Genomic DNA, 24,459 nt, shown 5'->3' on the forward strand with positions numbered 1-24,459 from the left:
CTGGTTTTCAACTGACGACGATTAGCCAACAACTTCACGAAATTGTGAGTGTACTGCGACTCCTACATAGATGGCCATGGTGGAGGTCACCTGAGTCCAGGTTGTTAGACCCACTTGAAGATCAACTCTGTCTTTATGAAGTCCTTACAGGAACCAACTTAGGGACGTTCTGGTGAAATCTAGTTAAGTTGTAATTTTCTCAAACTTCAGGAACTCTCTCTGCCGATACTGCGGGTGAAGTGTTTTACTCCTGCAGATGTGGTTAATCTGCCGCGAACAAACCGAGTTTGAAAACAAGCAACAACAACAACAAAAAACAAGACTAACCATCATAATGTACTCGGGGCCGTTCGATGGTACAAACTGAGCCGGAAAATGGCTAGAGAACGGCGATGCATTTCATAAGTCACTTTTGCCGTACCCGCACGAAATGCTTGGTGTGAAGTGTGGCAACCCAAGTAAAGCACAAACATACAAAAAATATGAGGAAACTCACCCTTGAACACGTACGAGCTGCCGTCCTCCGTCCTTGTGGCAGCGTCGATGGCGGCGTCCTGGCACAGGTCAGGACCAGGCTGCGCCGGTTTGCGGCTTCCCTTGCTCGGCGTCTTGGTCGTCCTGTGCACAGCCCCTGGACAAAAAGAAATGCCGGATCTTTCAGAGGGACAGACGCGTACGGAAGAAAGACGTTAGGTGTGTGTGTGAGCTGGTGCCACGACATTCGCCGCATACGCAATCGACAACTCAGCCGCTCGCTTGCCGAGTCATGTTAAGAGTCCAGTGCACTTGGTATATTGTTCATGTCTTTCATGCACAGTGACGCAAGTCAAAGGTCTCGGCCTTCTGTTCAAGTATGTTGCTGTTTAAAAAGAAACCCGAGCGATCGAGGTTCGAGTTCTGTCTGTCTCCTATGTGTGGGATAAGATATGCCGAAACATCTACCCCCCACTTTTTTTTCTCCATACGGATAAATTACACTGTGCACACACTACAAACGTTGTTCGAATTAAACTCGGTGACCCATACTTCTCTTCTACGGAGCACCGGGTCCCATCAAGGCGCGTGGTTGCGCCGTAAGCAGGAGCACCGTTCTGGAGGTTGCTTCTGCAGCTAGCAAGCAGGGAAATGTTGCGAACGCTCGTAAAACGACGACACCAAACGAAAGCTCGCAAGCTGCGTCGGCGACTTACTGTAGCAGCGAAGCAACGTCGGCGACACTTTTTCCCAATGCTGCAACGCGATCGCCGGCTTCTGTCCGCTGCGTTCTTGGAGGCAAGCAGGGCGTTAGAGAAAGCGAGGACTAGTGTGTCAGTAGAGCCAGGCAGAAGCGCACACAGCTCGACGTGAGGCACGACGGTAAAGCCATGCGGGAGTCGTTTTATTGTTGTTAGAATCATGCGAATCGTTAGCGAGTCCGCTTATCGACCACGACGACATGCAGAAGCCTGGGATGATGCGGGTAGCGCAGCAGTAAGCGGGCTCTCCTACGCGGAGGCCAGTAGGTTGGCCAATGGCGTCTGCGGTGGGGCGGGCTCCAGGGAGGCGGGAAGCGGCGGCGCCGGTCGTAGGGGGGCCACGCTGGCCGAGGAGTAGGGTACCAGCTGCCGGGCGCTGGGCGAGCTCGGCCCTTACCGTAGAGAGCCTGGACTCCGTCGATGTCGTCACGGTCCAGCTGGAAGCCAGGCTCGAAGCCTCGGTAGAAGGGGGCCATCAACGAGCGTCGCACGTCCGAGTGGGACAGGCCCAGCGAGTGGCCGAACTCGTGCGCAGCCACTTGAAACAGGTTCACGCCTGTGGTGAGAAAGAAAAGATGTACGTGTGAAGGGGCACTTCATCCCACGACGGTAACCCCAAGCTGAGCGGTATTTGTGAAATGTGTGCTTATGTAGAACTACGCGGTCTTCGCACATACACAACGCAGAAAAAGAAGGCGTATGTATAGCGCACCTAGGACGATCTTAGTGCGTGGGACATTGTCTGTAGAACGCACAGCTCAACCTTCGTTCTCAGCATTGCATATGTACAATTCCTATTTTTAAACCTACGTGTATCTTATAAAATATTATTTACACTGCCTGCCCTTGTTACGGCTGACTTATTTGGCAATGCAGTTTACCGTACATACCTTACACGTCACAACTTATGTTAATATAATTCCCTTTTTGCGCCCATGTTCGTGGAACTACATATGTTTCACGTTGTTTACCTTTTTTCTTGTATATGAACGATGTTCTTTTTTTGCACCTTTTTTTCCCCATAAATGTCTGACCCAGCGACCCCCACACCCCATGTAATACCCGAATGAGCGTTTAAGGAAAATTAATAATAAATATTCTGCCATGTACCACGAATTTCAGCTTGCAATCAATTGGTATACTTCTCATTGGTTTCAGGCAGCACATAAATATAGAACATTTGCCAAAGTGGGTGCAGCATGGAGTCGTGTGCACAGACATCTATGCTTGCATTCTACATTTTGCACTACTTCATGGCGCTTACTTCATGGCGAAAATTAAGTTTACAGAATGCGACGGCGCTGTTTATTTTTCACAAAGTATTTCAAATTTTGCGTATATTTTACCACAGAAGTGTTTTTCGAGTTCCTGTCTTTTTCTTTTGTGAAAGAGATGCAGAATAGGTTGGTTCTCTCGTGGTCAATTATTCCGAGAACGCGAGATTCTGATCAAGCAAGCTAACACTCGCGGTCATTTTTCATCGCCTATTCCCAGAAGCAAGGGTAACTGAGTGGCTTCCCACGGCGACCATGCATGCAGTCATTAGCGAGGCCGATGGGTTTTTCCCTAATCGCGTTGTTCCTCGGAAAGCACCGTGCGGTTGTCCTGGCACAATCACGAGAGGGCGTCCGGATCGACGGAGAAGAGCGCGTCTTCTCGGAAGCATTCCCGCGCCGAGTTTCGCCTTTAGGCACAAGTCGCGAGACAAAACAGCGGAGATCAAAACGCTTGACTTTCGTCGCGTACTTCGTGGTCCGGCAGTCGAGAGAGCTTATTTCGTGCACGAAGCATAACATCACGAGTGATTAAGCCGGAATAGTGGGCGCAGCAGGGACGTGGAGAGTTCGCGAGGGATTGCCCTGCCTTCCAGCGAACACGGAAGAGCAGTGTGCGAGTCGAACGATCGTAATGTGCTAGCTGTTGCCGTAATCACCCCTCTATCTCACTATACGCGCGCATCAGCAGTGCGCTGTTATCATAAACATTGAGAACTGTAATGAGAGACCTTCCTTGGCGAATGTTGCGATCTTCTGATCCATTTTGCCTACTCTGTTAACGCCTCTAATTTTGATGCTCACTTGCTCTAATGGCGCTTTTGCATTTTTTTCAGCTTAGTGTTTTCGTATTTTTTTATTTTTTTTCGTCTCTGTGTCTTTGTGCTAGGGGAAGGAGAGGGGAATACTGTACACTAATCAGCGGAAGGGCGCGAACTCCACAACAGCGTTTCAGCCAGGAAACCGCAGAAGGGCAGCATAGACGTCTTCTACGACCCTGCTGCACACTCTCATACAGCTTACCGAGAATGCCCACACAGGTTTGCCATGGTTTTGACTACCGTATGCTCGACCTACCGATTTTTAATGCTCTTCCGCTGCAAGGCCACACGGAGATGCGAGAACACTTCGAGAAAGATACCAGGTGACGCTAAACCATACCGCCATAGTGTACGCATTTTGATCTGCCACGCGAAGCGCAAGTCCTCATGGCCGTTGACGCCTACGCAATGCAGACGTACTCGCTAAATAAAGGTAAATTCAAAAATGTCACAGATAGTAACACACACGCATTATGCGTGTGCTTTCACTGTAGGGACTTGTAGTGAGAACTGCTCATGCCTCAAAAAAGAAAAAAGTCTAGGATGAGCAAGGTGACGCGAAGAGTATAGTTAACGACCATTGCTATGACATGCAAGTGATACACACCGCTCTATACCTACGTTCACAGTTAGAACTTTGTTGTCAATCTACTTCTACTTTCCTTTCCATCGCGCCACACCGAACACGTGACAACTTGTACGCAAACGTCACTTACATAATTAAACCAAAGCGTGATGTCCTATGATGGGATAACATAGTACGCAATCGATAAACTTGCACGATCTATTGTACAGGCGTCAACTGGCGAAATTCAAGTGTACCTTAGAAGTGTAGCATCTTGGGCTAGCCGGTATGGCATGACGATAGTTATAGCGCGAGAACAAAATGACCACACAGAAACAAGAAGGACACGTGTCATTCGCGTCCTTCTTGTCTCTGTGTCGTCGTTTTGTTCTCGCGCTATATCTTGTGTACCAGCTGTCTTGGCGTAGTTCGATTTGTGATATACCGTGGTATACTAATAAACAAGACCCCACCCGTGACATGCGCCTGTAGTACAGCGTGGGGAACGCACCTGTATACTCGTCTATGGTCCACTTCTCCTCGTCGTCGAAGTGTGCGTCTCCTCCGTATCGCGGGAAGAAGGCGTGCGCCAGGGTTCCGCCGGGTCCGTTGAAAGGGTCGCCGTCGCCGTGCTCTCCGCGCACGAACTGGATGTCGATGTTCACGGGGCCGGTCTTCTTGTGCGTAAAGCTCAGCGGCGATACGTCGGACCACATCTGCGACAAGGCGGCAGCAAGAGAATATGGCCGACGGAACGTTTTTTGTTGCAGTTCTCGAAAGAACCAGAAGCGTACTTAATCTGATAAACGCTGTATATCACGTCGATAAGTTTCCTGGTCACGTGTTTCTAGAGTTTTCGTTGGTACGCAGCAGTTTTTTTTTTATTTTGTGATGAGTAGCATTTCTAGTACGGCATTAGGAGCCAATGTCCAGGTGACCAGCTCATTCAAGTGTTCATTCACGCGTAAATTTGTACTCTTTTGTGATCATCGACAATTTCACGCTGAATACTGGCCATGCATGTATGGGAAGAGGAGTAGCCGGAGCCACGCATAGAAACCAACCACTCCATAAACGCATATAGTAAAAAAAACACCAGGACAAATACGCGGACAGTGTTATTTCCAGTGCTGGACGAAACTTCACGTCTGCATGTGCGCAAATGTTACACAGAAACGAGACAGCCCAGCTATGTAATTACGCACAGAGCTGGTGTCTGCCTTTCATTGCTCTTTCATGAGCAGACACGCACTGGAGCGAGCCACAGAGTATATCGCAACACGCTAGCTTGGAATATACGCCTTAGCTCTATGTCGTTGATTGATTGATATGTGGGGTTTAACGTCTCAAAACCACTATATGATTATGAGAGACGCCGTAGTGGAGGGCTGCGGAAATTTAGACCACCTGGGGTTCTTTAACGTGCACCCAAATCTGAGCACACGGGCCTACAAGATTTCCGCCTCCATCGGAAATGCAGCCGCCGCAGTCGGGATTCGAACCCGCGCCCTGCGGGTCAGCAGCCGAGTACCTTAGCCACTAGACCACCGCGGCGGGGCAGCTCTATGTCTTTATACATCCGACTTTTATCCACGCTGTACTCTCGACATCGCGTTGCTCTATTTCCGTTCCATATTCCTCTTGCTTCAAGCAATAGCGCATGTAATGTACAGAGGAGTCCACTGCTAAAGGGAACACCTGCGTGAGCAGCACGCTTAGATTTCGCTATCTTACGGAATCACAGCGTCTTAGATATGCACAAGACTACTGGTGGTTGAATGTTCCGACTTCTCGTGACAGACTATTGACTTGCATGAAGATTGTTTCTTAATCCACTTGCTCTTACAGGGCCACGAATATTGATGGTGTGTATTCCAGTGTTCCCTTTAACAGTGGACCATACTGTACACCGTCGTCACCGTGGCTTGCGAGCCCGGCCTTAATTTGGGCCCCAGCTTAAATGTGAGATGTTTCCTGCGTGCGCACCTTGAAGGCCCTAGCAATCTCCTTGTCGACAGCAGCCCGGTCCTTGACGCGACGAGGGTACTTGCTGATCCGATACGATAGCTCGTTGCTGGCCCACTTGGAACCCTGCAGCGCATAACGCCTCCTCCTCCGTCGTGCGTCCAGGCCGAAGCCAACTTTGTCCCGCACACCACAGCGGGGAAGCTGCATTGTGGCTGCCGTCTCGTTGTCCACTCGTCCTGCGAACAATAGGTTGCACCGTCGTTAGGCAATGGAAAGTCGACAGCATTATTCGCATAGCTATCTGGGGTGTATACCTCTCCACTCCAACTGCGAGTTTTTACATTCCGTATCTGTAGATAAACACGTATACGCAACACACGCACGAAAATACACCAAAGGGAAGTGTCTAATTCAGTGGTTGTTCAGTGAACGAGAAAGGTGCGTTCACTTGACTTTAAAATGTTGACTCATCGAAGGTAACGCTAGCCTTCGCCGTCAGTTGCATAGCCGCTGGGCGTATATAGATAGCTTTGTTTCATGAATCCATTTGAAGAGAGTAAGCTACGCCTAAATATCTTAGGTTGAAGTAAAATGAGTGTGCAAAAGGAGAACACGGAGGACCCTGCCAGTCAAAGGCCCCGCGTGCTATATATGAAGAAACCTCGTCCACCTCCCTCGGCGCCTTGTCACGACAACGTCGCACATCACAAGGACGGGATGAGACGCGCGTTGCCGCAAGCAAACGAGCGACAGCGTTTGTACCGCAATCCGATATACGCACGCCCGGCTGGATCCCCCCTGAGTCATTCAACAGTGACAACAGCGGCGCGTTACTTCACCACAGAACTCGCATACCTTACGTACTCGTGATTGTATGTGTGATCCATACCATACATTCGTCCAGCATACTACACTTCTCATACCTCTACGTCTGTGATAAACAAAAAAGATTTGCACCGTGCTTGTGCTCCAGTTATTCCACATGCGCGGGTTCCCTTCCGTGTCATTCGGGCGTGGTTTTTTTTTTTTTATTACTGCACTTGACTCACAAACCAGTGGGGCAAGATAGATCGTCAAGCCATGCGGAGTTGCTTCCGGGGGCGGAGAGGTTCTTTGACTCACCGCCGATTACGCGCCATGCGGCCGGTGCAATAACTGCTTCCCACGCGGTGCTCTCACTTGGCGCGCGTTCCTGTCTGCGTGTGAGTCACAGCTCCTTGCGTTGCGCGGCTGTGACAATAGCCGAACCCTGTCAACTGCCTCGAGGGAGGCTCGACTCGCCAGACATTTGTCTCGGGCTCGTGTGCCAATACGCTGTCGTGTTACGGCCCGGGAACTTGAGACGGAGCCGCACCTGATGTGACATTATAGTCTGTCTTTATATTTTTTGTAACCACGCATTAAGCTTGGGCCCCATGCGACCAAAGGATAGACATGGAATGTTTTCCACTTAAATAACTCATTATCATCTTTAATTAACCAACCTGTTAACCTTTATGTGGACACCTACACGAGCGCAAAGTTGTAGAGCACCTCCATAAACCACCGACTGAATTTTATTCCGTCCGATGTGTCGCGAGTAGCCCCCTTTAATGCGTTGCTCCAACCTCCGTTAAAACACTACGAAATACTAAGCGAAGTCGCAAGTTACTGAGACTAATTAAGCAACGAAAAAGAGCAAATAGTAAGACTTTCTGAGCACTTCGGAATTGAAAGTAATTGGTAATGACGTCAAATCGCACAGGCGTTACAATTATGCGCACGGCTTTCGCCGGTGAGTCGTAACAATAAAGGCACGCAATAAAAAAGACACTGTGAGCACACATTAACCCATCGGTCGCGATGCAGAGTGAGTCACTTATTTCCAGTCACGCAACGCGCAGCTTATGTAGAGCGGGTACCTAGAACGAGCCTTTTGTGGCACGCACAAAGACCATCGTGCATACGATTCGCAGAAAGTAGCAACGATGTTTTCTTTTGGTAGCACGCTTAACGAAGCGGCGTCAAGTTTCGACTCCACGAATACGCTAATCGCAGAACTCCGTTTGTGACCTCAATTTCCGGAAGGGACGAAAACGTTCAGCGCTTTCCACCGAATAACGTTTCTTTCTGTTTTATTCGTGTCTTATATAGTCAGTGTTCTCTCACGATTAGCGAGCAGATTCAAAGGTCACCGGAAACAGCGAGTGACCTTTTGTTGTCGAGCGAGTGGAGTCTCATCCTCATAATGCACTCAGCGGATGGCTGCTTTGGCAGAATGAAACCGGCTTTTCTTAAATGTCCGCACGGGGTGGGTCCTGTATATCACACTTTATAAGTTGCACGAGTGCACCGTTTAGCGCAATGTCGCCGTAATGATATTCGTAGCACATAAGCCTGCGCGTGCGCCATTAGTCGCCCACGAAGTTAGTATGAACGTTGCTACATGAAAACACGTCGCTATTCTCATTCGACAGCAAAAAAAAAAAAAAAAGAAGTCGAGGAAATGAACTATCTCCGTGCAAACACTCTCTAACTTAACGCAAGTCTATAGATCACTGGCAATGTTGTCATGCATTTGAATAAATACACGCTAGCATTTGCACTCATTCAAGCATAAACAATGCACATAGTGGGACCACGAATAAAAAAAAACATTGTAAACATGCTTACAAGATAACACAATGTAAAATTAGCGCTACACATCACTCAATATAACGCTTTTGATCCTCCCACGCATGCCCATATCGTTTTTCACGGACGATAGACCTTCGACGCCAAAATGTTGGTCTGTCTGTCTGTACATTTGTATGTTTGGGGGTGTTTAGAAAAAGTGGGTAACGATTTAGAGTACCAGGTACTCTACTATGGGAGAGCTTAGTATGTTTGTCCACGGTAACAATCTTTTTTGTGGCATCAAATTGACCAAAAGATACCTCAAACAGCCAACCCCATCCGCAGGGCCCACCAATATTGATCAAGTTTCAGCGTTCGTACTTTTGCGATTGTCAATTAAAAAAGCAATTATTGCGCATATCTGAGGCACCATAACGACGCGTCGATGTTTTGCATGTGTGCCTTTATACTAGAGAAGGCACACACAAGTAATTCTAAGGACCTCAGCGTCTATCACGCTGCGCTGACAGTGAACGCGATGCTCGAAAACGCTTTGCTAAAACGACACGGTGGTGGCACCTGCCCGTCGCTTTGCGTTCTACTCATTATCGCCTCCGAGACAGGCCCGCATATTTCTCCGCGGGCGCGCACATTTTCCTCCGTTTTCGAAGAGGAGGAGGAAAAACCTTTATTGATGCTGGCTGTGCCAGATAGCCCTTATCCCCACCGGGCTGGTTGGCATCCCCAGTCCGGGACGTCATTAGTCGAGGCCGCCACCCGAGCCCGCTGCACTAGAGTTCGCTGTTCCTCTAGTGTGGAGCTATTGAGTAGGGTCGTCTCCCAGTCCTCTTTGGTGGGGTTGGGAAAGGGGGTTAATTTTGGGTTCATTTGGCAGGCCCAGACCATATGGTAAGTGTTGGCCACTTCCCCACAGTACTGGCACTGCCCACTTATTTTAGGGTCATAATATTTTAGTATGGTTGGACAGAGCAGCGTATTTGTCTGTAGGCGCCGCAGGATGCGCTAACTGCCAGATTGCGCTCGGGTCTTACGTTTCTCGATGCACTTGTTCGCCTTCGCTACACGGATCAAGACTCACAACGCAGTGTTTCCAGAATACAATTCACCTATTTTCTCGTGCAGAACATCAATTAAACGTTTTGTTCATTCTCTCCGCACTCAAGACTTTCGTCTTTCAACGCCCCGCCGTGGTGGTCTAGTGGCTAAGGTACTCGACTGCTGACCCGCAGGTCGCAGGATCGAATCCCGGCTGCGGCGGCTGCATTTCCGATGGAGGCGGAAATGTTGTATGCCCGTGTGCTCAGATTTGGGTGCACGTTAAAGAACCCCAGGTGGTCGAAATTTCCGAAGCCCTCCACTACGGCGTCTCTCATAATCACATGGTGGTTTTGGGGCGTTAAACCCCACATATCAATCAATCATGTCGTCTTTCAACGACATTTGCAGTGAACATGCAGAAACGGGGCCATTTTTTTTCTTCGCGTAGTGAACATAGTGCGCTGTACTGAGACGACAAAGTGAATTACACAGCGATGTGATGCAAGCATTGAAATTCTTTGCTTTATATTTATTTTTTAACATTTCTTTCTTTTAAGCGCTAAAAGCTGCACAACGGCAGCCCTTGTAAATACCACGTGAGCACCACGGTGTGCAGAAATGTCTGTACAACATTATCTTCTTTTTTTTAGTCTACATATCCATTGAAGAAACGCCCGATCTGTGTTTTCCCCTGTCCTTGCGCCTACAACGGCTCTGAGAACCAGTAAGACCAGTGCCAAAGGTAAGCAACGTATCGGGTCCTCACCACATCGGTTCGTATACGCGCGAGTGGAGACCTTTGGGACTGAAAAAAAAAAAAAAACACTTCGCTGATCCTGCTTCCTCTGCTGTATTATTTTTATTTTCTTTGTCAGTGTACTTTCCGCGTGGCTCACAGAATTCTGAACAAAAGCTTGCTATGCAGGCACCAACGCCACTTCTTCATGGCACTATATGCATTTCCGACCGGAAAGATTCTCATCTGTTCGCTAATCGGTACGTATATACCGATTTGCGAACTTAGGTTGTCGCTATACTTATAGGTACGTTGACAAATACAATCAGGTATAAGGCTTGTTTTCAGTATCCATGCTCTTACTAACGTTTTTCCAGCGACTGATGAAAGAGCGGGGACGCGTCTCCCACTCAGTAATGACGGGGGATTAGCGAAAGGAGAAATGCGCTTCGCCTTCGCACACTGTCTGATGAAAGCTATACGCGGCTAATGTACTTAAACGAGCGTAGCTTTGTAAATCGTCTGAGTTTGGACTAACATGGTGGCAGACGCCGGCTGCGCTTGACAGAGGGTCGAGAGAGGAGGCAGTTGTCGCTACTTGGGTGAAAGCGAAAATTTCAGGCGCTCATGGAACCTTCTGAAGAGTGGTGCCCTATTCCCTTCCCACAATGCGGAAGAGACAGCGGGACAAACCATCTATTCCCGCTCTTAGCGGTACAGCACTGCGCTGTATATAGATTATCCACATCCGAAGCGAATTGTGGACGCCCGTGGCAGCTACACCTAGCAGCGGCGCGCAGCCTTGTACGAGGCGGCTGGACAAACAAGCCGGCGAAGTCGACGTCAGCGTGTCCTTCCACGGCACCGTGCCGCCGCCGCCGGTCCGGGAAAAATAAAGAGCGCGCTTGACCGACCGCATGACGTCACCGTGCCTCGTAATCGCACCATCGAGACGGGCGCTCGGGCGGAGCCCTTGAGCCGCCACTACACGTTCCGCTGAAGTCCACAGCCCGCCTTTCGAGGGGACCACGTGCGTTTAAATACGAACTTTCATTTCAAGCATGCGCTGCTGTGGCACGTGCGTCTTTGCAGATGACGCAAGCGCTATGCGCTTCCGATGAGTATGAATGACGCTTCGGAATAGTCTTCCCTAACGGTCGATTGCACGTTTACAAGGAAGGAAGGAAGGTGTCTGATTGAGTGTTTCTAAATCGACGCCCTGCCGGTTGTTCGCAGGTGGGCCCACCCGTCTGCCTCGACTGCGCATCTAGAGGTTGTCAGTTTCAGCTATCGCTTAAATGAAGGAGCAAGGTGGTGAAAATGTTTCCTTTCAGATGCGCGCAATTTTGGTTGCCTTGTAAGTAAGGCTTACCCCCGTACTCTAGAACGTCCCTTCACTCAACGCTTCACCTTCACCTGAGAAAGCCGATGGGAGCGCCGTCTCTAGGCACGGCAAGTCACTGCATATCAGCGATTATCTGCTGCGATTCTTGAGTAGCACAGCGTCATTTTTTAGCCGGGCTGTGGCGCAGTGCTCAACTCTGTCAAGTGAAGGGTGAAAGTCAAGCCGAGGAACGTATTGAATACGGGGGTTAGCATCCGAAAGCGACTCGGGCTATGAAAGGCACCCTAGTAGAGGGCTCCGAATAAATACGATCAACGATGGGGTTTCTTAAAGTGCACTGAAGCCGCACAGAACACTGCCCTCGAGTGATTCGGCTACACCTATGTGCGACCACCGCGATAGGACCCACGCCATTGGTGTCGGCAGACGGGCATCGCGTACCCACCCGCTCAATGTTGCTCAACAAAGTATCAGCCATTTCGTGTAACTCTGTGGCCTATAATTCTCAGTGAGCTCGCTGACTTTCTTTCTTTCTTTTTTTTTTACACAAGACGATGGCCATGAAATCTGCAGAAGCCACTGGTTCTATATTCCGTGCTTACTCGCACACACCGAGCCCAGTGGCACAGATCTCGCAGTGTTAACTCAGCGCGAATAACTCGGAGACATATTGCGCTGCAGGAACCGGTGAAAAAACCCCCGCACGTCACGTATATATACCCTTTTGTAAACTTCTGAACGCGCTGCTGCCTTTCCGGAAAGTTCCATAGCCCCGGATAATTATAGATCACTAGCGGAAAACCTACAATAACAAGAAATGCAGAGAAAGAACGGTGCCCGATAACAGATTGGGCCTATATCTCTTTTAATCGCTCGGCACGCGGCCAATGAAGATGTAAATGAGGCGTGGAAAACCCAGCAGCGGCCACGCTTGTTGTTGCCGAATGAAATGCGCACGTTCGCGAACGCCGTCAGGTGCGGCGCGTAGTGCATCAGCCAGTGCAAGTTCACCGATCGTCTCACAGCCGCGCCATGCATGCCAATGCGTCCACTTTGTAAAGGCGTTCGGCCGTACTGACGCATCGTTTCAGGGCTATAGCATTTTTCCTTTTAAAGTGGCTGGAATGCGATCGGCAAGCAGGAATGTCATACGCGAGCAGCAGGTTTGCCTAGTACCTACTTCACTTTCTGCCTCCCGGGGTGCGTCTATGTAAAATATAAATAAAAATATATATCTAATCAAGGTCCCTTATCGCATGCTAAGACGACAGTAAAAGGCAGTACGTCTGCCCTGCTTTTAACGAGTTGATTTGATTGATTGATATATGGGGTTTAACGTCCCAAAACCACTATATGATTATGAGAGACGCCGTAGTGGAGGGCTCCGGAAATTTCGACCACCTGGGTTTCTTTAACGTGCACCCAAATCTGAGCACCCGGGCCTACAACATTTCCGCCTCCATCGGAAATGCAGCCGCCGCAGCCGGGATTCGAACCCGCGCCCTGCTGCTTTTAACGAGTGCACTATTTCCGCGGCCTTTTCAACCCTTCACAATCGCGCTAAATTAATTTAAAATGCTTTTAATTGCTGTTTTTATTTACTCTTAATCGCTTTCAATCAGTTCGTTCTTCACTCTATCGTGCTTTGATATATGTTACGCACCTTGTATGATGTCATCAACATTTTGTAACCATTCATGTTGACACCGCCTGCGTCGACGGTCAGTTTAGACGTTTAATAATGTATTTGGGGCTTTCGCCTTAACAAACAAAGATGTATAGCAACAGTATACACGGAGAACAAAGAAAAACAGATTGACCAAATGTACTTTGAATGGGGCGCTTCCCTGATGCGTACAACCTGTAAAACGAACTCTAAATACTTCCACGTACTAATCTCTCTCTCTCTCTCTCTCTCTCTCTCTCTCTCGTTTCTTAGACCTGTGTGACTTGAAGGACTTGGCGACGGCGTACTCGTGGATGTATGCGTGACCATGGGTTGTATCTCAACCCATGATATCCTTGTATGATGTCATCAACATTTTGTAACCATTCATGTTGACACCGCCTGCGTCGACGGTCAGTTTAGACGTTTAATAATGTATTTGGGGCTTTCGCCTTAACAAACAAAGATGTATAGCAACAGTATACACGGAGAACAAAGAAAAACAGATTGACCAAATGTACTTTGAATGGGGCGCTTCCCTGATGCGTACAACCTGTAAAACGAACTCTAAATACTTCCACGTACTAATCTCTCTCTCTCTCTCTCTCTCTCTCTCGTTTCTTAGACCTGTGTGACTTGAAGGACTTGGCGACGGCGTACTCGTGGATGTATGCGTGACCATGGGTTGTATCTCAACCCATGATATCCCTGATGTTACCACCGCAGATTTTGTCGGCGAGGAAATTCAAAAGCGATACTTTTCACACTGATTTTATCACCTGTTAGTCAGCCTATGGTGGTTTTCCGACTATCAATTATTCGTGAAAACTAATTTAACGTTTCGCTTAGGTGTCCCTTTAATTAATTAAATGAACACCCTGCTTGGCAGGATTAAGTGGTTACGTTATCTATGCATACGCACGTGTGCCGGTCTATGTGCAGGCAAACCATGGTCACGAAGGGAAATAAAAAACGAGTAAAGAAGGAAGGAAAGGCCGTAGCGACACATGCGAGATACCGTCCGGCCAAGGACGATGTGTTAAGCACGCAGGGCGTCTTCGGACACGCGTGATGCCGTCATTGCGGCGGCGCGTTTCCTGCTCGGAGACGCAGCTCGCCGAAGTCGTCAGTTTGTGACAACCCGCGCCGTCGCTCGCTGCAGTGTTGTGTAACGACGCCAGAGAGGCTTCTTCTTGCGCCGATTAAAAGTTCCGAGCGCACATCGAGGGCTGTCGCGTGTGACGTAATTGCCGGAATTTTCCTCTCGCGAGTATGCCTCATTCGCAAAACGATAGCCCCGCCGCGGTGGTCTAGTGGCTAAGGTACTCGGCTGCTGACCCGCAGGGCGCGGGTTCAAATCCCGGCTGCGGCGGCTGCATTTCCGATGGAGGCGGAAATGTTGTAGGCCCGTGTGCTCAGATTTGGGTGCACGTTAAAGAACCCCAGGTGGTCGAAATTTCCGGAGCCCTCCACTACGGCGTCTCTCATAATCATATGGTGGTTTTGGGACGTTAAACCCCACATATCAATCAATCGCAAAACGATACAGCGCGTTCAAATGGGGCGGCTTATGCGCGCGCGCGACAGTTCAACAAGCCGGTGTCAATCCTCAGGTGAAGGCGATTCCGGTGACAGCGCGAGGAAACGGAAGTTCGACGCGATGGAGCTGACAAAAAAATCGAAAATGTCGCGGAATCAAAACGAAGAATAAGAAAAACGAGTGTGTATATTATACGTCTAGCTATATCAACAGGACACACGTGTAATAAAATTGTTGAAGTTTTACGTCCCAAAACCACGATATATTAGTTTTGAGGGATGGGCAGTGGAGGGCTCAGCAAATTTCGACCACCTCGCGTTCTTTAACGTACACCTAACGATAATCACAAGGGCCTGAAGCGATTTGCCAGGATTGATGATCGGATCAGACGACAAGCGTTACAACCACTAGACTGCCGTGGCGGGCTCGGCGCTTCCTAAACAGATCCCGGGTCATCCGCGAATGGGCGGTCCTTCGAGGTCGGTCAACGGATGACTCACCGGTGACCCTGATACCGGCGAACCGCTGGAACTCCTTGACGGCGTCGACCAGGGCCTCTTGGGAGCGCAGAGCCGCCGTGCCGTTCTTGGTGGGCGCGATGTAGCCGAACTTCTCCAGGTAGTTCTGGTGAGAGAAAGAGATCGGGCTCAAGGTTTCATTCGAAAGCACATGAACTACAAATATTGTGCGTTGAAGTCGCACTTTTCTACAACAGTGCGATATGAAAGCGGCATTTGTGACCCCAGCCCCAGATTCTGACAGTTGCGTAGGAGGGAAGGCACAGCGTTGGTTTCATGCCCTCTGTTCCCCCTTTCTCTGACAGCTCCACTTACTACCTGGCCGTGGTGCAGCTAGAAATATTCATCGGGAAGGGAGCGAGAATGAGGTCAGTCATATTGTATGTAACCATGTGCGTGCGTTTGTATACGTGTACATGCACACATGCAGAACTAGATCATTTAGAGGGCGAAGGGGAGAAGGAAGACTGCAGCCATCAACCCCCCCCCCCCCCCCCCAAATGCGTGAGGTTCAGCTGGACTATGTTCGGGGCATGTATACTGAGCAAATGTGACATTATTATTATTAATTAATTGACATGCATACATAAATGCACACAGGGGATATAAGAGAAGAGCAGGCTGTCAGTTGGCCACCGGAGAGATCCGACGCCTGCCTACGCCTGCACACAGTTTGCGTAACTTAAAGCCATGCGTATACATGCAACAAGCCGCATAAAAGAGACTTCCAATTTTTATATTTAAAATGCAAATTTCTGAAAACCTCGGAAGGGTCATGGCTCACCGTCGTATAGGGGAAAGGCAAGACTTTGTAGAAAAGAGTGGAGAGGACCGTCTACTCGAGGTACGCGTTACAGAGCGCCAGGTTAATGTCACCTATAGGGTGCCTCGATGCGCATCGAGGCGCCATATATAGTGTGACCTATTTTTCCGAATGTGAAAAAAGCAGCGGATGCTCGCTGCAACCTGGAATCGGAAGCGGCAACCTATCGCATCGGAAGCGGCTGATCTCCTTTCCGCTGTTATCACGTTAGCACTGAGAACACCTTCATCCTCTCTATTCCGCTTTCTTTTCTTTGTTTTGCATTTTTTTAGAGCGGCACCACATTAACGTTTTCTGGCATTGCGTAATCTTTCGTGATCTGCCCTTGGTGGCCCAGCGGGCCGAGATTCCGCGACAGCAAGGCTGATGCCGATAACTGGTTGCCAACGGCAGATGAACGTATAATGCAGACGGTACACCTTATCGCGCAACCTTGACGCTGCTCCTTTTCAGCTTGGCGGCATGCTCTGGCACCAGCGTTCCGCATCGAGTCAAAGCAGACCACAACTGATATCGACTAAACGGCAAAGGTGGTCTGAGAAGCCGTACAGAACGATGGGTGACACGAAACTTCCAGTTATTCCATTTCGGTGACGGCAAATACTTACTGTGTGAAGGTATCATTAAGCATCTTTATGCGTGGGGAACATGGCTGAAGAAGGAATACGTAAATACAGCGAGGGAATAGCTGCAAGAGAGTGGGAATAGCTTCGCGAGCACACCATTGCCTCATTATGCGTAAATTCACGCACTCAAACATTCGTCAGTCATTTTGTTGAATTCGCTTGTGCTGATGCTCACATAGTTATGTTGAGCTATCAGTATGGGGCAAGGAAAAACCTGTACTGACTCGAGATCTCCTTCATATTCATGCACACGTTCAAAACAAGGTGGGCATTAAGGTTTCGATTACATCCTTTCATCCATATAGGAATGACACAAATGATTGACAGATCAGGTTATCGATCAAAAGGATTGATTGTTGGGCCAGTTGGTCGCGCGTCTTCATCTTCTTCAGTGTCCTCGTCGGCTGCATTTCGCGCTATAGCATGTCTCAGCGAAACTACGGATGACTAGTCCTGTCGTGTTGGCACTTATCTCATTTCCTTCCGCGTTAATTGTTTTTCAAGATGTAACATACTAATCTTGTGAAACATAGGCACGTATGCGGAAACGAAATCGGGCATTTCGGACGTTTCGGCTGAAGTATACGAAGACAAAATGGCTTTCGTAGCAATAAAGGCGCGCCGTTGGATGCCATGAAAGTTAATCGCCGCAGTTTCGGTCAGTAAAATATGCTCTTCATTTCAATCCAGCACGACTGGACGCGGCCGATCAAGAAGACTTGTCGTACGGTTGCCCGATGCTTACCTGCTTACGTTGATAGTTTTCATATTACGTTAGTGTCCTCGGTAAACAGCACTTGTGCGAACCTGCTCAGCACTTCGCGTCGCGAGGCGACACGAAGGGGGGAACGATGATTACCATTTTCGTTTACTTTTTTTTAAAGTGCGTACCACTTCAGAGGCCCGGCTAGTCATCCATCCATCCATACATAGCCTGTGGCGTAGTTCCGCTCACAATCGAGCGCTCAATACGGGCCAAAGCATGCCTGCCAAAGCCGGGTTAAAGTGAATAAACAACTTAGAAAACACATAATTAACCACAATAACCAAAACTAATTGCAATAGTTGCCTTAGGATCGCTAAATATGCTGAGGACACATACGGTCGACTTTTGCGCCGCCGAACGAATGGAGGGAGCCCTGCTCCTCTCAAAGCCACATCGTCGGCGCTTGGTCGCTATAAATGTGAAGAGCGAAACTGCCTGACGGAACTGGCTGCAGAGTAGTAGTAGTAGAAGTAGTACAAAACTTTATTATATACATAATCCAGGCAGGCTTGAACTCCAGTGCCCCGAAGAATATACGGGGTGGAGAGCGAAGTCTGTCCGGCAGGGTGGTGCCCCTATTCCAGGGCCCCACTGGCGCGAGCCATCCGTTCAGCTCTTTGGATCAGTCGCACGACACGCATCTCAACTGCCGCTACAAGCACGGAAGCCGATAAGACGCATCAAAAATGAGCGAGAACGTTGCACACCAAGTTTGCGAATCTCCCTATAAGATGATTTGAGCCGCGTCGAGGAAACCCTATACATGCTTACCTCAAACATTGACGTCTTCGCCGGTTCAGTAGACGGACCAATGGGAACTCTACGAACGGAAATCGCTGCGCGAATGTGTTACGCACTTCCTTAGGTTTCATAGTAGTAGAGATGAAATTAGCTTTTTATTTCTTTCTTGTTTGTAGCTGTCACAAACGAGCCATCAGGCCTTAAACGCGTTGGCATTCCTCGAAAAACTGACCGGGCTGAGCTATAGACCGAGATAAATATCGGTTACGCGGCTTCGACAAAGGCAACTTGGCAGTTAAAGGTCCCTTCCCTCGTCCTAAACCTTCTCTCGTCGCAAACATTCGTGACACATGGACACGGTGGTCATCGCGATGACTCCTCTCACGTTTCGCTCATCTCTCGGAGCAGTCTGTGATCAAGTGGGCGCGTGTGCAGCCGAGCATGGCCCGACTATCGACGAAGGCCTCGTGCTCGGCCTCCGAAGGCAGTCTTCTCTGAGCACGAAAACAACTCGCGACCGTTGCCCTGAACGATCTCTGGAAGTTATTGCTTCGTTTCTTTTTTCCTTCGTCTTAACGCGTATCTGCATGTATTGGCTTCCAACGGGTTCGAAAGGCAGCGCGAGTTAAGCAGAAATGTTCGCATCTGTCTTCGTACCGGCGCGTGCTTGGAAAGAGTGACTCATGGCGGGCGACGGAGGTTGCGAATCACGTTTCGCGCCGCTTTGCGCACGCCCGCCAAAACAGCCTGGTAACGTAATCGGGCCGGTGTCGACGCGGTCTGAGAATAACAAACGAACGAAACTGCTTTCCGGAGTACTCCATTGATTCATGCGTGGAAAGTACAATGTTCTTGAGTGGGTAGTGTACGAATAAAGGAACAAAAAAAAAAAAAGAAACAGGGCCCGGCTGATGTCTTGGGGGAGGGAGCTTAAAGCAAGACGTGTTTTTGTTTCCTGCTTCTCGGAAGCAATAGGTACGCACAGTAGGTAAAACGGTGAGCTCGGAAGAGATGCATGTTCGCAGTGCCACCACTGTTGCTGCGCACGGGGATGGTGGTCATAAATCGATTTCGCCGAGCAGCTTGCTGACCTAAAGTGTGCCGTATGCAGTAGCGTTGCGCTGTGTTCGCAACACTACCCCATTGCTCGACAATTCAAAGGAAGGTGTCGCACATAATTTCATTGTATCGGAACCACGCCAACAATTAGCGTAAAAGCTGACTGCATCTTTTTTTCGTTAATTGCACATCCTGTCTCAGCGTGGTGAGGTATGGCTAAAGTCGGACGATCACTGTCGTCCCTGAAGTGCAAACGACCTCTGCGACACGCACTCGTGAAGTAACACCAACAGACCTTTATAAAACCTCCGCCCTCGATAACATCACGCGTAAGCGACTACTTAATACGAGTCCCCGCAGCCGACCAACGTCAACAATGCCAAGGCTTTGTACGAGTCTCGGTATACGACACGCCTCCCGACTGTGGGCGCCATTGCTTGCTCTACACAACGAAGAAAAGCCCCACTCTCAAGGCTAACGCGGCTGCAGAGCCGCGCCACTTCCCGTATTCGATTCAGAAACCTTGCCGGAGCTCGGATGGTGGAAAGGAGGACCAGTGCACGCCCCAGTGAAGTCGCATCGAGCGAAGGACCGAACGCCGGCTGTGCCAACACTCGAGCCTTCGCTCATTCAGGGTCGCCCGTGAAAACACTCAGCGGGGTCCTTCCGCGAGGCACAATTCTGTCGATCGGGAGACGATGTTTGCCGCGGCGAACGCTCTGTAAACGGGGCCCGTTCCTCGAGCTGTTACTGTTAGTGAATGAAAAATACACTATAGGCTGCAATAATAGACACGTTCTTACGAGCTTTCGAAGCACTCTGCGAGACTACGACTCCTGATTTTTGAACTTCGCATCGTCGTGTTGACGTTCACAAATTATTACTTTTTTTTACTGGACCCTTCTCCTTTAGAATAACTTGTACAACGATATTGCGTGCTTCGATTGAGTTATTTATAGACCTAATGCGGTGTATTGAATACTCATTTTGGAATTGATCTATTTATTCAGCTCCTGCTTGTTTAAATAAGAAAACCCATAACTCGAACTACGGTAGTAAGTAAAGGTAGGTTGCTTGCAAAAGCGGTTGGCGCGATACACAAAAATTATGATCATTAAGCAAAAGTGATATCCGGCCATGATTATCTCCAGTTGTACACGACTCACGTCTCAACGTGAAAGTAAAACTGATTTCGAAATAATACGTCACTAGCAAGCGGGTTAGGGGGAGACAGAAGGTTAGGTGGGCAGATGAGAATAAGAAGTTTGCGGGTATGAAGAGGCAGGAGCAAGAACATGACCGAGTTGACTGCCGGAACATGAGAGATGCCTTTGTCCTGCAGTGGGTGTAGTCAGGCTGATGACGATCACTTCACTAGCCCGAAATGATTTAATGCCACCACCCGGCGTTTCTTTAAGAAGTCCGAGACCCGTGAAGATATCCGGAAAAAAATCGGCAGATCCCACGTACCTTGGAAGTCGACGTTATGCGATGCATGCGGAGGGAAAGTGACCGTGCTGTAATGCTTTTATTGAGTGACAGGTGACGAAATGACGGGAAATATATGTATGAATGTTGCATGCCCAGATATATGTACAAGAATTGCAGATGTCTATATGACCAATTTGCACTTGCGCAACGTTGCCAACAAGAACACGAGTATTAGCAACACCAGAAGCGATAAGATGATACGAACCATGGTGCTCGCGAGAATGGTAGCTCTGAACACTGCTACATAAATCAATTCCAGCGGACGACGTTCAACTACAACTGACGATAACCTGGCGTGACGACTTCATTAAAAAGTATATATATAAGTTTATAAAACCTGATAGCCAGCACTGCAACCACAACCGACATTTCACGAACATTTGAAAAACACTTGCGAAGGCTGGCGTGGTTCTGTCGTAGAATGCTTGATTACCCAGAATGCTAGAATGCGATTTCTGTTGGGACAACGACATTAATTTTTTGCATGTGTGTTCCCGTCGTTCCTGGGTAGATGCTAAGTTTCGATCACCTGTGGCACATACCTGCCCACGGGTATGTGCCACTGTTTGGCGAGAAGTGTTTGACGACGTACGCGACGGGATTGCGACATTATTTATGTGTTAACTAGAGCGTCAAATTCGTCATACGATCTTACCTTTCCATATACGCTAACTTCAGGGAATGTCACGAGAGCACCCAGACGTAAGCGGATAGATAATATAGATGGACACACAGAGAGAAGCCGAAAGTGCTTACAGTACGCAAAAAAGTGCTTCGCATTTAAAACGTATACGAAGACCAATTCACATCGTAGCACCAAGTGTTGCGAGTTATTAATCGCAAGAAGTACATTACATACGTGATGCACACGTGTAATACTGCTGAAACGAATTCCGTTTTGCTGTTGCTGATATCAATAGGCTATCATTATGGAAAAATATCCACGGGATCATCATTCGCTGTTCGCGATCACTCGACATTGCGACTTTTTTTTTTCATTTCATTAAAATAAAAACAGAAAAATAAGCTGCAGTACTTCGAATTGAAATGGACGCAGTCGCAGTGGATCATCCTGATCAGTGGACATGAAGAACGCAAAAAAAAAAAAAAAGAGAGAGAGAGGTACATTTGTTTCAAAGAAACTTCGGCAACAGGAAAGTATATTGCGAGCAGTTACGGAGGTCCGTCCAATCCAGGCATTAAAACTGGGAGGACTCTATAGGCTCACTTTTAGTTTTACCATGACTGTACACCCATTCCTGCGGAGGGACCCGTAAAAGTCACCGTATGCTAGCATAAAGACCCAACCAATTGAACACGCACTTCAAACGCTACCGATGCTGCGCAACTAAGTTATCATTTGTTAAGGAAAAAAAAAGCACTTGTTCTCGCCGCTTTCCTCGGGGTGCGCTCATTTTGGACAACGTCCAAGGAGTGGGTATAAGACGCGCGGCGCATGAGGGACACTAATGACCGTCTCCAGTCCCTCGCTAATACGCGCCACCACGGCCAATATTCGCGCGACGTCACAAAGCAGCCGCGACGTGTGCCATTCGTCAATCGCACTCTCCATCGCGCTTGGCTTCCCATCAAGGAAGAGGCGCTAAACACGCGGAAGACTATACAAAACTACGCCAGGACTCGTGTATACGTTGACGAAGCTCGTAGGGAACGACTCGCATTACGGAAGCGTCTAATGATGGACGGATCGGCCAAGCGTGCCAAGGACGGGCTGCCAGGCCTTTCGCAGCTGATTCAGAAGCTCGCGTGATCGCGGCTTTTGTCAGCTCACGAGGCACGTCAGCGGGGGGCCTCAAGTTGAGTGGTTGCACTTACGGGAGTTGCAAAAGTCACGCCGCTCTCGAAGAAAGAAGTCGTCTATAAAGGTGCCGTGTATAGGTAGCAATGCCTCCGCCTGACTCCCCGCAAAAGAAACGACACGGGTCACCTTATAGCATCACGATCGATTTGACACCTACTACGTTGCGCAGTATAACGCGTAAACAGAATACTTTAAAGTGTTCCTCCGTACCAGGAAGCCACGTGCCTTGGCTACCTGCCGGGAAACTTGAAAAAAGTGAAATAGAGCGTGGTTCATTCAAAAGAATGATGATGCACCGTTTTACAGCAACTTCCGCTCATTATTTTTCGGCATGGCTTGACTACCCAAGAGAAAGTTTGATTGATATGAGGGGTTTAACGTCCCAAAACCACCATATGATTATGAGAGACGCCGTAGTGGAGGAATCCGGAAATTTTGACCACCTGGGGTTTTTTAACGTTCACCCAAATCTGAGCACACGGGCCTACAGCATTTCCGCCTCTATCGGAAATGCACCCACCACAGCCGGGATTCAATCCCGCGCCCTGCGGGTCAGCAGCCGAGTACCTCAGCCACTAGACCATTACGGTGGAGCGATATCCGAGAGAAAAAAGCGCGATGTATGTTTAACATCTGCCGCAAATGATAAATTACAAGTGTCATAAAGTGTTTCTTCGTGTCTTTATAAAGACACGAAGAAACAACGTGAACCCGGATTACCCCACAGCTATTCGGGGATCTGCGTTTGATGCAGATCGTGTGAAACTAGCAAGATACAATGATGAATGATAACATCCGCTAACGCTCCACGCCGACGCTACGTTACGGATGCAGTGCAACGTAAGCCAATAACAGAGAAAACGCACAATCTGCCTGGTAAGAATGAGGCTGAATACTGAAAATATGCTGATGCATCTCGGAGGGTGAAATCACCTTCCTCCTACGCTTTTTTTTCTTTTTGCGGAACCTTCGAAACGCTTCTTCGGAGGAGGAAACGGGGGATCAACATGCAAGCGCGCTTAGAAAGCGGCAAATCATAAAAAAAGCAAAAGAGGAAGAAGGCTCTCCTCGAAAAAAAAAAACAAAAAAGAGAAGAAGAGTTGGACCGACCTTGAACTCAGCGGCAGCCCCTCTCGAAGCCGTTCACAAGGAGCGCAGGTAAACAGGGCGACTCCCAGCAAAAGGCGAGCCGCCCGTCAACCAGTGCGGCAGAGCAAGGCGGTCGTCCTCCCGAATAAATTACACCCCGCACCGCATCTCGTCACTTTCGCCCGGATTGCAGGCACGTCAGTCAGAGGTTGCCGCACCTTTTGCCCTCCCGAGCATCCGAGGATCGGAGAAGGAATGCGACAGGGTGGCCACACTCGACGCCGTTCGTGCCTCACTCACGAATTGCCCCGCTGGTGGTGCTCCGGTGTTGACAAACATGGAAGTGCGTCTACAGACAAACACCATAAGCAATGACGCCTTCCTTGATTCAACGACCGGGCGGGAAAGTGCGCCAGGCGTGTCATTCCCCGCGACGAACCGAAGGGACAAGTAGTTGAGACGTTGCACATGCAAGGCGCATAGAAGGGCGCTTTTCTTTGAAGCTATTGTGCGACCTGCGCGGCTCTCTAGAGAGCGTGGACGATAGAAAAGCGGAAGAGGAAAATATTCGACATTCTCCGAGAGTGACCGACTCCACAGAATTTGATAACTTGAAAAGAAGCGATGGAGGTAGGATATACGGTCTGCGTTTCTTTTACAAAGACTTGCGTGCAGCCACAGGTCAGAAAAAAAAAAGAGAAGAAAGGAAAGGAGGGTGAC

At 48.9% G+C, this 24,459-nt stretch overlaps 1 protein-coding gene across 1 annotated transcript in view; it reads right to left on the reverse strand.

The window, feature by feature from the left end:
• The window catches only part of Mmp1 (Matrix metalloproteinase 1), a 32,115-nt gene that overhangs the window by 6,694 nt on the left and 962 nt on the right, over positions 1-24,459 (reverse strand). The window contains exons 2-6 of the mRNA XM_037434231.2: positions 15,305-15,428; positions 5,882-6,099; positions 4,407-4,611; positions 1,633-1,791; positions 497-631 (exon numbers count right to left, since the gene is read on the reverse strand). Coding sequence (XP_037290128.2) covers positions 497-631; positions 1,633-1,791; positions 4,407-4,611; positions 5,882-6,099; positions 15,305-15,428 — 841 coding nt within the window. The remainder of the gene's footprint in view (positions 1-496; positions 632-1,632; positions 1,792-4,406; positions 4,612-5,881; positions 6,100-15,304; positions 15,429-24,459) is intronic.

The sequence above is a fragment of the Rhipicephalus microplus genome, chromosome 1 (assembly GCF_043290135.1).
Source record: "Rhipicephalus microplus isolate Deutch F79 chromosome 1, USDA_Rmic, whole genome shotgun sequence".
Classification (NCBI taxonomy): domain Eukaryota; kingdom Metazoa; phylum Arthropoda; class Arachnida; order Ixodida; family Ixodidae; genus Rhipicephalus; species Rhipicephalus microplus.